The sequence below is a fragment of the Pelodiscus sinensis genome, chromosome 24, assembly GCF_052426305.1.
Source record: "Pelodiscus sinensis isolate ZL-2025 chromosome 24, ASM5242630v1, whole genome shotgun sequence".
Taxonomy (NCBI): domain Eukaryota; kingdom Metazoa; phylum Chordata; order Testudines; family Trionychidae; genus Pelodiscus; species Pelodiscus sinensis.
Window position 1 is genome coordinate 4,427,203 of NC_143075.1, and position 13,741 is coordinate 4,440,943.

General features: G+C 50.1%; 1 protein-coding gene across 1 annotated transcript in view; it reads right to left on the reverse strand.

Annotated features, from left to right (window-relative positions):
• Positions 1 to 1,261: 1,261 nt before the first annotated feature.
• The window catches only part of TP73 (tumor protein p73), a 110,554-nt gene continuing 98,074 nt past the window's right edge, over positions 1,262 to 13,741 (reverse strand). The window contains exons 9-14 of the mRNA XM_075906809.2: positions 11,882 to 11,970; positions 10,675 to 10,799; positions 8,190 to 8,344; positions 7,294 to 7,426; positions 6,213 to 6,306; positions 1,262 to 3,853 (exon numbers count right to left, since the gene is read on the reverse strand). Of these exons, the coding sequence (XP_075762924.2) occupies positions 3,533 to 3,853; positions 6,213 to 6,306; positions 7,294 to 7,426; positions 8,190 to 8,344; positions 10,675 to 10,799; positions 11,882 to 11,970 (917 nt within the window). The 3' untranslated portion in view covers positions 1,262 to 3,532. The remainder of the gene's footprint in view (positions 3,854 to 6,212; positions 6,307 to 7,293; positions 7,427 to 8,189; positions 8,345 to 10,674; positions 10,800 to 11,881; positions 11,971 to 13,741) is intronic.

Consider the following 13,741-nt stretch of genomic DNA (forward strand, 5'->3'; position numbering starts at 1 on the left):
ATAGTTTATATATAAACCTCTCTCCTAAATTCCATTAAACCAAGACAGCCACTTATTAAATGAAAGCAAATACTTTCCTTTTGTTGGGTTTTTTTCTTTTTGCCATAAATGTTTGATGCAGCCAGAGTTCTTCTAATACTTACTTTCCTAAATGTAACTTCAAATATGACCTCAGATTTTCTCTACTTCTGTGTTGCAGAACGTAGCACCTTAGAAAAGAGGTAGATTTTTTTTTTTGTATGCATTGCCGAAGATTCATCCACAGCTGCTCCCCAGTCGCAGAGGAAGGCCATGTATTACTTTGAATTGTGTGATCCGGCAAGCAATTTGCTCAGTGCTTCCAATAACTTGGGTAAGTACTTTTATCCTTTGGTCCTTTATATCTTCACGCTACTCACTGAGGCTATGTCTCCACATGCATTTGAGCAACACAACTTTTGTCGTTCCTGGTTGCTTTTAAAAAACAAAAAAAACTCAAAAACAACAAACTTTTGCCATGGCAAGTGAAGTATGAACGCTGCCTTGTTGGCAGGAGCACTGACGACAAAGTGAAACCCCCTCAGAAGGGGGTGCAAGTATTTTGCCTGCAATAATGCCAAGAGTTTTCACGCAAGCTGACTTTTAGCGACAGGGTCTGTCAACAGTAGGGATGTAAAATCCCATTTAACTAGTTAACTGGAGCAGCCTGCATGCCAGTCGCAGCCAGGCTGGAGTGCCCTCTCCCCCTCCCGCAAGCAGAGGCTGCTCCAGCCTGGCCCTGTCCACAGCAGGCCCTCCATGGGGCTTGAGCAGCCCCCAGCTCATGGCAGGTGGAGAACTGCTCCAGCCCCCACCAGTTAACAAGTAACCAGAACCAGTACACATCACCTGTTAGGGGTGATGGTTACCGGTTAAGCAGACAACTAGTTAACCTTTAAATCCCTAATCAACAGAGTCTTGTTAAAGTCCGCATAGCAGAGACATACTTGAGTTGCAGCAGCAAACTTGGCATTTCCTACTCAAGCTTAAGGCCAGTTCTGAAAGGCAGAAGGCAAATTTCGAAGGTGTAGACTGGGACACTAGTATTACCAGGCCACCTGTCAGGCAATGTGGTCAAGAGCTGTTTTGCTGCTATATTTCAGACATCTTTTATTGTGTTACAAAAACAAAACCAAACAAACCACAGCTATAAAAATAACACATTTTCCAAAAGATAACATTACAAAAAATACAATTAATAGAATTGGAATATATCCAGTAATACTGCTGGAAAAAAGCCTTAGTTAACATTGAAAACATGAATGATTATTTTAAAAAACCTTAAAGCATTAAAGTGCTTTAATTTGCTACTACTTAGAAAGCGCATGTTCACAGCTCGGCAACACCTTGAAGTGCTAATCCCTAAAGAGCACAGTGTGCATAAGTGTACAGCTTTCAAATATGGTGGGCTGCAATGTGGTCTCTAATTTTTTTCCCCGATCCATGTGCGGCATAAATTTTGTCATATGCACCGAGGCATGTGCAGCTGTGCACCACCAATGGAAACACTCCTGCTGGCTGGGGGCAGCTATGGGCACTCAGTCAATCAGCTGGGCAGTGTCTGAATCTCTCCTGGGTAGGCTGCCCAAGTGCTCTGCTTACAGGGAACACTGGTGAGGGAGGAGAGTGGGGGGGGTTAAAAAAAGAAGTGGGAACTGACCTGGTGGTTCAGGGAGTGGAGCAGCAGCATTCTGTGCCTTCTGAGCTCCCAGAGGAGGAGGAGGAATTGGTGTAGAAAGAGAGAAGGGCCACGTACACTTGTGTGACTGTGCTGGCATTTGCAGAGGTAAAGCTCAGTTTCCCCCTGGCCACTGCTCTGCTAAGATTGAGGACAGAGCCCACCTGCTTGAGAGGAGAAGGTAGATCTGCTGAGGTGAACCTTGTCCTTGCTCATAAGTTAAATCTTTATCCCACCTCTGGCTCCTTTATGCCTGGTAAAAAACCTCAGGTAATGTAAAAACCTCATATCAGGCCGGGGAGGAGTCCCCCATGCAAGCCGGGTGGGATGTAGCCATAAAGACTCTTTTTCAAGGACCCAGGGGAGGGGCCATGCCAAAGAGTGGAGATTCCAGAAAGCATGGACGCCCCCATAATGCAGGTCTTCAGGGCTGTCTAGATTATGTCTGGGGCTACAGAGCAGTCCTGGACCAGGAGGGTACAAAGATGACTTAATGCCACCCTAGCCCCTCCTCTGTCTGAGTTGTGAATCAGCTGTGCCTCTTCAAGGTGTGTCTCAGAATTTCTCCCAGAGCATCCAGCTGCCTCGTGCGAGGTGAATACATCTGCATGCGTGATTGTTTCCTGCCACGGTTTTAAGTTCAACCAGCAGGCTAACAAAAGCTTGAGGAAAATCAACACAACACCTACCCATGGGGAAGAAATCCTTTCCACTGGCCAGCATAGCAAATGGAATCATTTCACCAGATGGGATCTTTATCAATAGTCAGGGAAATCCAATTGGTTTTTTACCTATATTGGTTAATGGTTAAGGCAACATTCGAGTTGGGTGACGAATTATGAGAGCTCAGGCAATCCCAGGAACTTTGAGCAAGATTTGGGTGAAAAAGGGTAATTAATTATACAGACTCTTCAATTCCCAAGGGGGGGGGGGGGGGAGTCCATGGATTTGCCGCTCCAGAATGTCACTAAAAATCCACATGGGGGGGAATGAATTTTTAACCAGTAAGGCTGGAAAGTAATCAGTTTTTTGCATGCTAGAGCATGGTTAATTTAAGGGGAAATTATCAACATTTTTAAAGCATACAGGTACATGAAAATAAATCTCTCTATCCTTACAGCACGGTGAATATACTGTATATACAGCATGTGTCTATATACACAAATATTTCGATACACGCACATAGTCAGGAATCAGCAAATAAGTTGCTTTTCTGCTCTACAAAAAAACAAAAGAAGTAAATACTTTTTGGCAGTCCATCAGGAAAGCAAGTCCTTTTGTTCTTGGATATTAGTCAATGGCAAATATCCCAAAAGAAAGTTGAATGACTGAGGATTAAACCACTTTTCACATGACAAAGGTCTTAATTGTTCGGCCATCGGATAGCAAACTGAGCAAGGATAGGGTGGAATGTGGGGGAGGTTAGAGTTAATGAGTGTGTATGTGTGTGTTGCCTTTACATAGCATTAGAGTTTGATGTAAAATGGTCCAGCAAATTGTAAAGTAGCACTGTACGTTGGCAAGTGAATATTCCTCTGCCTCAGGAAACTAAAAACTCTTTACAGCTCGTTGAAAGTTTTGTGTGGGCTGTCCGTTTTCCTCCTCTTGCTCCCCTGACAAAAAACCATTGGGATTTTCCTCCTGGGATGGTCCCATGCCCATGGCCTCTCACACGGCTCTGAGTTCCCATCTCTTAAGTAAAGCCATGTTAAAAAATACTTTCTCCTGACACTCATAGCTGGAAACGTTTTGCCATGTTCCATGCTGGGTGTCTATTTCCCCCTGTTCCTTTAACTCTCTGTTTCTGGTCTCTTGCTGCTGCACTGCTGGAGACCTTCAGTTGATCTCGCCCTCTGTGAACTCTTCCTTTATGGACTGTTTGCGGGATTTACAGTCTGGGAGGTCAAAGCCAAAGTCCGACCACTCATCCGCCCCACTGCGGTTGGGGATGGTGATGGTGTGGCGCACGCGGAAATGCACCGCCTCCATGACGCGCTGCCGCTGTAACTCCCCAGAACTGCCAATGGAAATGGTGGAGGCGTTGCTGCTGGAGCGGATAAGCTGCTGCGCCCCATAGTCATGGCTCTGTTTGAGTTCCTGAAGGCCTCTCCAGATAATCATCCTGTACTGCTCTGGGATCTTCAGTGCTCCAAGATCCTAGAACAACAGCATCACACAGGTCGGTCTCCTCAAAAATGTGTTTGCTAAATAGCACAGTCAAGCTAAGGGGGAACCCTTGGGCCAGGGGGAGAGAGAGAGAGAGTGTGTGTCAGACACCCTGTAATTTGGTAAGGAACAGAGAATTCCTTTGCTTTAAATGAATCTGATTAACAAAGCAGGTGGTTTGAGGCAGAACCCCTTCGCTGTGCACGTTTCAGAACCCAGGGAGGGGTCAGCTCATTCTACTTATGGGAATAAATACAGTTTGCCTGCCATCATTTCTCTCTTCCTGTCTCAGATGCTGATGGGATGGGCACAGGCTGCCTTGGGGAGCACAGTATGCTCTGGATGGCTGCTGCTTCCAGCCCAGTGGCTTTCCAACTAGGGGTCATGGACTCAGCGCTGGGGGGTGGAATGTCAGGTGCTGAGTCTTGTTGCTGCAGGGGGATCAGTGGAGGGGGGGCTAAGGCAGCTCCCTGCCTGTCCTGGCACCGCAGACTGTGCTGGGCCCCAGAAGTGGCTGGCAGCAGGCCCGGCTCCTAGGTGTGTGGGGGGGAATGCACAGGGCTCCGTGTGCTGCCCCTATCCCTGCCCCCAGAACTAGCCCCGCCCTCCCATTGGCTGGGAACCTGCTGCTGGCTGCTTCTGGGCGCAGAATGGTCTGGTGCCAGGAGAGGCAGGAAGCTGCCTTAGCCCCCCCAACATTGACCAGCAGCCGCTCGAGGTCAGCCCCTCCTGCCCCAGCCCTGAACCTTCCCCCCCACAAAGTAGGACCTTGCATCCTACAGCCCAAAGCTCCATCCTCAGCCCCACCCCGGAAGCCCCCAGTCTAGCTGAATTCTGTTGGGTTGCAGCATCAACAATTTTCAACTGGGTCATGAGAAAAAAAGTTTGGAAACTGCTGTTCTAGGCTATTCCCATATGAAGTGTCACAGGATTTCTGTACAGTCACACATGCCATCGTGTGCTACCGTGTGACTCCTCACCGACAGTAAGTGCTATGGTCGCAGGAGCATGAAAACTTCAGGATTGTATCATATATGTAGGAGGCTGCATCAGAACAAATACACGCAGTTTGTATGTCAGACACATTGACTTGAATGCCATGTTCACGCCAAACACACAGACTGACACATGAGCATTAATTCCATGGGAAACAAGTATGTCATTAGGGGTTAAAAATGTCAACTCAGACACACAATCCAGCCATCTGTTTAGACCATGCCATACGTGCTTTTGGGCAGATTAAAAAAAATCACGGAGTTAGTTATTAAAACTAGACTAAGACTATGCAACTGGCCCCAGTTACCAATGAAAAATCAGTGGTTTTTCAATAATTATACAATTTGTGTTCTTGTTTGGTTCCTGCCTGCAAGACTGGGGTTGGAGGTGAGGGGAGAACAGCAACTATCTTACAAATGAGACTGGATCAGCTCAAAATACTGAGTCTGAGACTTACTTGGGTCTGTCATAAATAAAAAGTGTTAATGAACTTTGTGTATTCTGGTGACATTATGGGAGCCCTTTGCTTTGCTGTTGCCAAGATTGCCTGGATGATTTTACAATTTCCATCCACATCTAAGGCAGGTGGATTTCAAACAAAGTTGGCTCCTCTCCCAAGAGACTGTCCTTCAACCAAGAACTAGCTACAGCAAAACTCACCACACCTAGAGCAAGGGGTTTAGACATAAATTACGTTATTTCCTGTGCAATGGTATCAATTTAAAAACAATTATAGCCATTGCCTGGCCTACAATATCAGAGCCTGGGGTTGAAACAAACAAAAAGCTAAATACAAAAAGCCTGATTCTGACCTGGTTTGTTCTGGTTTTGTTGCTAACGTGACTCCGTTTGGCCAGTGCAGTTACTCCTGATTTGCATGAGAAGAAGTTGGGCCCTGCGCATCTAAGTGAAAGCTCATTGAAGTCAAATGGGAAATCTCTCTGTTGACTTAATGGGCTTATGGACCGTGGTGTATTTAGTGAAAATCAAGTCAAATGAGGAGTTTTGTATCTCTCGCCTTTTTTTAGAAGTGAGCAGGGTGAGACTTGACTTCTCTGGTTTTCCTTTTTGTTTTTGTGTGCATTTCTTTTTTAATTCCCGTCTCTGCTAGACCTTGCATCCTACAGCCTTAAAAAATCAACAGGAGAGAATATTACAGTTTTCTTTTAAGGACTGAGCTATTGCTCTCAATCTATAGGAGAAGAAAGAATGCATAGTTGGGGAAACATAAGAGAGGGACTATAAAGCTTGAATTCTGGGTAGGTGCACATTTATTTCCTTTATTTATTTGGTTGTCCTTGTTTTAAGATCAACAGCTGGTATAAACAAGAAGAGATCTTCCCAAAGCATTTACCTCTATGGTTAGATTCTGCAGGTGGTAAATATTCTGTAACCCTTGTGAGGTGAAATAGTCGATGCAGTTTGGACACCCCAAGCCTGTTAAAAAACTGCAGAAAGAATTTTGAAAGTAAAGTGGCATTAACGGGTCAAGTATATACCATGTTCTTGTGGCAAAGTATGTTGAATTCACTGCGGGAATGGGGACATTTTAGTGCACTTTTGTCTGAAGGTTTGGCAACTTTTCATGTGGCAATGGCATTGTGGCATGGAAGACATTGGAAGCAGAGCAAGAATCCATTTGAAGGATGCTCAAAACTCCTGGTCAGAGACTTCTTGGGACAGGTCCCTGTGAAAAGCCTGAACTAGTTTGACATCAATGTTGGAGACCAACTTCCTCCTAACATAACTCCAGTGGCTTTGGCAGTCCTTGGTGGTGTCAGCTACATGACTGACATGGACTCGCTCTAGGGATTAATTTGCCCATTGAGCAACTTCACGTAGGACCAAATTCTGCACCCCTTCCTCAGTCATCCCATCGGCAACACTTAATCTTTGCCAAATACCATTTGGTGCTAGAATATTTTATGTACAGCGCTTGGCTGCAGCGACAAGATGCTAGCCCTGACGGTGCTACGCCATGATTCTGGGATAGCAGCTGGGAAAACATCTGATGTGTCAATTCGTTGAGGATGTCAAATCACTGACTGTAGCCCTGTTAACGTATGGCTATAAATCCTCCATGGCAATTTCTGTTGGCCCGGAAGGGGGAAGAAGGGAGACTTGCCAAGTTATACGCCAGAGTTTGATGGGCAGGGCAGGGCACTTTTTGGGATCAGTCTGCTAAAGGGCTCACGTTTGGAATGAACATCCTGAAAAGCGAATGAGGCCAAGAGCCGGCGATTCGTGTGCCTGATCAGCCCTTGGCGGGCGAGGAGAGGTTCTGAGGGAAAGAGGAGTGAGGCGAACGCTCTGGTTTGATGAGCAGTGATTTCTCAGTTGGAACCAGTGGCCAGTTGACCAGGAGCTAGGCAGCGTTGGGAAGGTTAGCGCGAAGGAGAAGAGCAGGAAACAGCCATGTTCGGGCACGTCCCTACCTGACGAGGCTGGGGTCCGGGTTGTAGGGCGGCGGCGGAGTGCAGTGTGAGCCGGAGACCATAGACTGCGAGGAGTGGCCTCCATTCATGTCTCCGTTGGGTTGCATGGAGTGACTGTTTAGCATGCCAGGTCCTGAGCACAAGGAAGAGCAAAAGGGTTTCCAGCTCCTGGCCTGTGCCTGGATTTAACCTCACTCCAGAAGGCTGACACTGTCCTTCCCCAAGCACAGAGCCCCGTTCTCCACTCCACCGCAGGGACCGGAGCCCCTGCCTGGTAACTGGCAGCATGGGCGGTGGGTGAAGGTAGAGCTGGAGAAGGCAAGTCCCCAGCCCTGCCCCTTGGGCGTGGGCCCTGCCCCCATGCCCTGACCACACCCCCTCAGGAGCCAACCCATCCCCCCCAAAAGGAGGTGGAGCGGCGAGCGGCCCCGGCCTCTGCAACTCCAGCATTACGGGGGGGGGGGGGAGCGCACATGTCCCCAGCCATGGAGCACAGCAGGCGTTCTGGGGGCAGAGTGTGGGCGGGGCCAGGCTGGCGGTTTGGGAATGCAATGCCGTCCCGCGCCTGTGATCCCTGTCGCCCATGACGGGGGGGATTCCCTGCAAATTCCCCATCGGGTGGGGGAGGGCGAAGAGGCTGGAAGTCCCACCCCACACACAGATGCAGCGGGAGCCTGGCACGGGCAGGTTCTCCCAGCTATCGACATGGAGAGTTGTTCCGAGCCGTGTAGCTCCATAACTACGGATGACCGAGCCGACGGTCACTGGCTCTGGTGGGGAGCGGGGGAGGAGCCCGGCGGTGGGGGAGGGGAGCTGTGCATTGTGTTCCATAGTGTTGAACTGCCGGCCCTGTGTGGTGGCTTAGCCCACGTCCGGGGGCAGGGCCGATCCCTTACCCATGGGGCCCAGGTTGGGCCCAGAGCTGGAGCTGTGCTGCGGGGGCTGCCCCACCAGCTGGTTGACAGAGGGCAGTTTGTTGATCCCTCCTCCGTGCACTTTGTTGATTGGCGAGAGGACTGGTCCATAGGAGGAAGGGGGCTGCAGGTGACTCCTGTTCGGGAAGAGGGGCACAGTCAGTCAGACGCTAGTGGAGACGGAGAAAATCAAACCTCCCCAGGGACTTCTGGGTGTCGCCCGACTCACCTCGGCGGTTTTAGCCAGCAGCACAGCTGCCCCAGCGCAAAACCCTGCTGTGGACACGATTTGCGCGGGTTTAAGGCCACGTACGTTGCGCGGGTGCCTTGGAAAAGTCACTTCCCTTCTGTGCCTTCCACTGGTCACTGCTGTTGCTTAATCAGATCTCACAGCTTAACCAAGAGGAGGCTAAAAAGTCTCGGGGCGGCCATGTTAGCCTGTAACTTTAAAAACGAGTAGTCCTGCGGCACCTTAGAGACTTACAAAAAATAGTGCTACTCCAATTCCTCTGAGGAAGTGGGTTTTACCCACGAAAGCTCCTGATTCTCTCTATATTTTAGTCTCTAAGGCTATGTCTACACTACCAGGTTGTTTTGAAATAAATACCAACTCCTGAAATAACTATTTGGAAATAAGCTCATTCCTCGTCACAAGCAGGAGTCGCTATTTCGAAATAGCAGGCCTGGTAGTGTGGACGCTCGCCTTGTGATTTCGAAATAACTCCCCAGTGTAGACATGCGCTGTGGCGCCACAGGGCTGCTTGTCATTTTTAGAGAAGGCCAAGGAGCGACTTAATTGCACTTTAAGGCTATGTCTACACTTGCACCAGAAATATGCAAATGAAGCTAAGAATGGAATATCGCCAAGCCTCATTTGCATACCTAATGAGCCGCCATTTTTGCAGAAGAGGCTCTTGTGCCAGAAGGACTGTCTACACTGCCCCTTCTTGTACAAGCAAACCCCTCTCTTGCGCAATGCCGTTATTCCTGAAAATAATTGGCATAACGGCATTGCGCAAGTGGGGTTTTCTTGCACAAGAAGGGGCAGTGTAGACAGCTCCTCATTCTTTGCCTCATTTGCATATTTCTGGCACAAGAAGCCGCGAGTGTAGACATGGCCTAAGGCTCTACATGGGGAACAAATATGTACTAATGGGCTCTTCAGGCTGGCAGAGGGAGAGCGAGAAGAACCCAGTGCCTGGCACTTGAAGCTAGATTCATTCACCCTGGAGATAAGGCATCACTGTTTCTAACGCGGGGAGTAAGTCATATGGGAGCAATTTACCAATGGCCCGAGAGGAATCTCCATCACTGAGCACTTGAAATCAGTGGTGAGAGAGGTCCAGGTTGGATATTAGGAAAAACTATTTCACTAGGGCTGTGTCTACACTGCACCCCTTTTCCGGAAAAGGGATGCAGATGAGACAAGTCGGAATTGCAAATGAAGCAGGGGATTTAAATCTCCCCCGCTGCATTTGCATGAATATGGCTGCCACTTTTTTCCGGCTCGGGGCTGTGCCGGAGAAAAGCGCCAGTCTAGACGGGATCTTTCGGAAAATAAAGCCTTTTCCGAAAGATCCCTTATTCCTGATTTTAAGAGGAATAAGGGATCTTTCGGAAAAGGCTTTATTTTCCGAAAGATCCCGTCTAGACTGGCGCTTTTCTCCGGCAAAGCCCCGAGCTGGAAAAAAGCGGCAGCCATGTTTATACAAATGAAGTGAGGGAGATTTAAATCCCCCGCTTCATTTGCAATTCCGACTTGTCTCATCTGCATCCCTTTTCCGGAAAAGGGGTGCAGTGTAGACACAGACTTGAAGTGTTTAAGCCTCGGCTTGACCAAGCCCTGGCCGGATTGATTTAGTTGGGATTGGTCCTGCCTAGAGCAGGGGGCTGGACTTGATGACCTTCTGAGGTCTCTTCCAGCTCTAGGATTCTATGATTCTATGGATGTTTTTTTAACGGATCTTCTCCAGCAATTATTTCTGGGAAGGTCTATGGCCCACGGTATACACAGGAAGTCAGATTAGATGATCACGGTGGTCTCTTTTGGCCTTGGGCTCGATTAATGTATTTGGTAGACTGCCCACCGTTTTACACGCTGTCGGGGGAGCTGTGGCTGAAGCGTGCTAGGGAAGAGTTAAGGAGTCATATGGGGGTATTTCTGGCTTCTGTTATCATGATGCACATTCCCAAGGTGCTCGTCAGAGGAACAATTAATAAACGAGGAGGGAGAAAAGTCTATTCAAGAAAGAAGAATGAAAGTCTCCCCGTTTCTTCCACCTAACATTGGTGACCTCCAAGGAGGAATCGAATTGAGGGGCCCTCTAGAAGGCGGTAGAGTTCTACCAAGCGTAAGAACCCACAGGGTGGGCCCGGCCAGCTTCCTGGCTCCCTGTGAGGCCTCGCCGTGCCTTTGATGGCTGGAGAGCCCTTGGGTGACCATGGACCATACGGTCGCAGTACTTACTGCCTCTGCAGGAGCTGCTGCTGCTGTTGCCGATAGGAATCAACGAGCTGCTGCGGCACTAACTCCACGAGCTCCAGACTTTCCTTTATCTTCATCAGGATCTCAAAGTTCTCCCGGCCCCGAACCTGAGGCGAGGAGCAAAGCAAGCCCGTACTTGGATGTGACTTGTATTGTCAGGCTTGCAGGACACAGCCTGACCGGCCCCCCCACCTCCCCCGCCCACCTCCTTTCCTCAGCCTGCTCCAGGGACACTGGCTGGGTGGCCTGAAGCACTAGTAAGGCAAGTAACGTCTGGGAGAGACGCCCTCACGTAATTCAGTTGCAGCTCATGGTGTCCTCTAGTCTCCTTCCAGCAGGAGCGCGAGGGTCTGATGGGGTGTCGCGTGACAGATGGGGGAGCCGAGTCCCTGGCACTGGGAGCCGTGCCAAAGGTGAACGGAGCCAAATTCCCTCTTGCCACAGTGGGATCAGGGAGGAAGGTGACTTCCAGCCTTGTTTTGCAGCAGGTGCTCTTGCCCTGGGGTTGCAAAGCAAGTCCAGCGCGTGATTGTGGAGCTCCGCGCGCCCTGCCAAGAGCTCAGCGTTCACTGCAGCTTCGCGCCCACCCTGTTCCCCCACTGAGCCTGTTCTTAGCTCCCTCAGCCTTGCCCCTTGCACCCTCGGCAAGGTCTCCTCAGCACCAGACGTGCCAGCCGCCCCAAGCACAGCACTTCGGTGCCGTGTACTGACGGGAGTGCCGGTGTGGGGAGGCCTCGTCCTCTCAGCGACACTTCAGTGCCGTTGCCCAGGGTGGGGAAACTTTCGCGGGTCAGGGGAGTCGCTGACCCACAGAAAAATCAGTCGCGGGCTGCACAAAAGTGAAAAAAAGTCACGGATGTGGGCCCGGACGGAGACGCAGAAAGATGCTCCCCACGTTCCCCTCACACATCACAGCCTGGGGGGAGGGGCTGGCTAGTAGATTGTGTAGGCCCCCCGGGCTCCAGGATGGGGTCAAAATGAGGGGTGCAGTGTGTGGGAGGGGGCTGCTGGGAAGTAGGGCAAGTTCAGGAGCCTCAAGGGCCAGAACCAGGCAAACGGGGGGAGGGGTCTTCCCACCTCCTGCATTTTTGCCCTTTGAGTTCTGGGAGCCGTTCCCACATGCCCTAGCCAGGGAGGGGCATTCCCAGGGCTGGGTTCAGCCACTACATACAGCAGATTTGATACTTACAGGGACGTAATACATTTCCTCCTCCCCGTGCCGCCTTTTCTTAACGCCCGCCCCTAGGGCAGGAATCCCCTGGGGGCTCTGTTTGAAAGCTGGGGAAGGAGACGGGAAAGAGCGTTAGGAGACAATTAAGTTAAGTGTGATCATCGGCGCTGCCAGGCCCTAGTTCTTCCGTAACATCAGGGCTGGGAATCGCATTAGAGCAAATCTTAGAGCTCCTAGCAGGGCAGGCAGCGGCTGACGAGCCCGGCTAATGGAAAGCCAGACCCCAGGAGCAGGGAAACAGACAACGGCTTCCCTGATTGCCCAGCAAGAGGCACTCCAAGCCCTGGAGAGGGGCACCTCCGCTGGACAAAGCTTCCTGCCCGAACTACCGGCCTCCAGCTCGCAAGGGGAGAGCGAGCGGCAATAGCTGCGTGTCCCTAGGCCCTCGGGAGTGATCTGCTTTCTTAAAATAGAGGAAGCTCAAGACAGACCAGTCCCTGTCGCCGGTGGCGAGGAGCGCCCGCATGGGGCAGGCGGATGAGAGGCGTTATCGTGACACAGGGCGGGGCAGGGAAGCGGTTGCGTAGGAGCCGGTTAAGAGCCACAATCACTTTGTAAGGTTTTACTGCAGGTAAAGAACAGCCCTGAGGTGGCTTACTCAGCATGTGCCACCTTTGTTGGGGCGGGAGGAATTAGTGATTAAATATTACACCAAAAACTCAATTCTCTGCCTCCCACTTCTGACCCCTGCCCTAAACTCGGCAGACGCTTTGCCTGCCGCTAGCCGGTCTCCAGAAGGGCCAGTTCTCCAGAGCAAAAACGCCACAGGGAGAAACTGGCCAATGCTGGATGACAAGGGATGGGAAGAATTCCTTGCGGATGCCGGTGGAAGATAAGCTTAAGCCCAGGAGTATGTTATTTCTTTGGCTAGCTGAGCACTAACACACACTCGCCTTTAACAATAATAATGAGCAGGGCTTGACAAACTGCTGAATCTACTTGCCCGTGGCGAGTAGATTTCAGCTGGTCGCTCCGTGCACCCCATTCACCGGTGCTTTGCGCATGCGCAGTGCCAGTCTGGCGCATGCACGGTGCGGGGCTGGCGAGTAGCTCTCACCGGGGTTTGTCAAGCCCTGATAACGAGCAAGTAGCTCTGGACAATGAAGCACCGGCACTAAGAATGCCACTCTGCCAAGTTTTGCAGGGGAAGCCGTGTTAGTCAGTTTCAGCAAAAACAACCAGGAATCCAGTGGCACCTTCAAAACGAACGAATTAATTTGGGCGCCCGTTTCCGTGGGCTGGAACCCATCTTGTCAGATGCACGACGTGGAAACTCCAGTTTGGCAGGGATATACACACGTGCAAAGATGGGTGGGTTACATTAGTATGAAGGGGACCTGTGCGAACGAGGTCAGTTCAATTTATATGCAAACTTGAAATATGAAACTCCGCTCTACTCTGCACTGATTAGGCTTCCATTGGAGTACTGTGTCCAGTTCTGGGCACCACATTTCAGGAAAGATGTGGAGAAATTGGAGAAGGTCCAGAGAAGAGCAACAAGAATGATTAAAGGTCTAGAGAACTTAACCTATGGGGGAAGACTGAAAGATCTGGGCTTGTTTAGTTTGGAAAGGAGAAGACCGAGAGGGGACATAATAGTAGTTTTCAGATATCTAAAAGGGTGTCACAAGGAGGAGGGAGAAAAATTGTTCTCCTTGGCCTCAGATAACAGGACAAGAAGCAATGGGGCTTAAAGTTCAGGAAGGGAGGTTTAGGTTGGACATTAGGAAAAAATTCCTGCCTGTCAGGGTGGTTAAACACTGGAATAAATTGCCTAGGGAGGTTGTGGAATCTCCATCCCTGTAGATATTTAAGAGC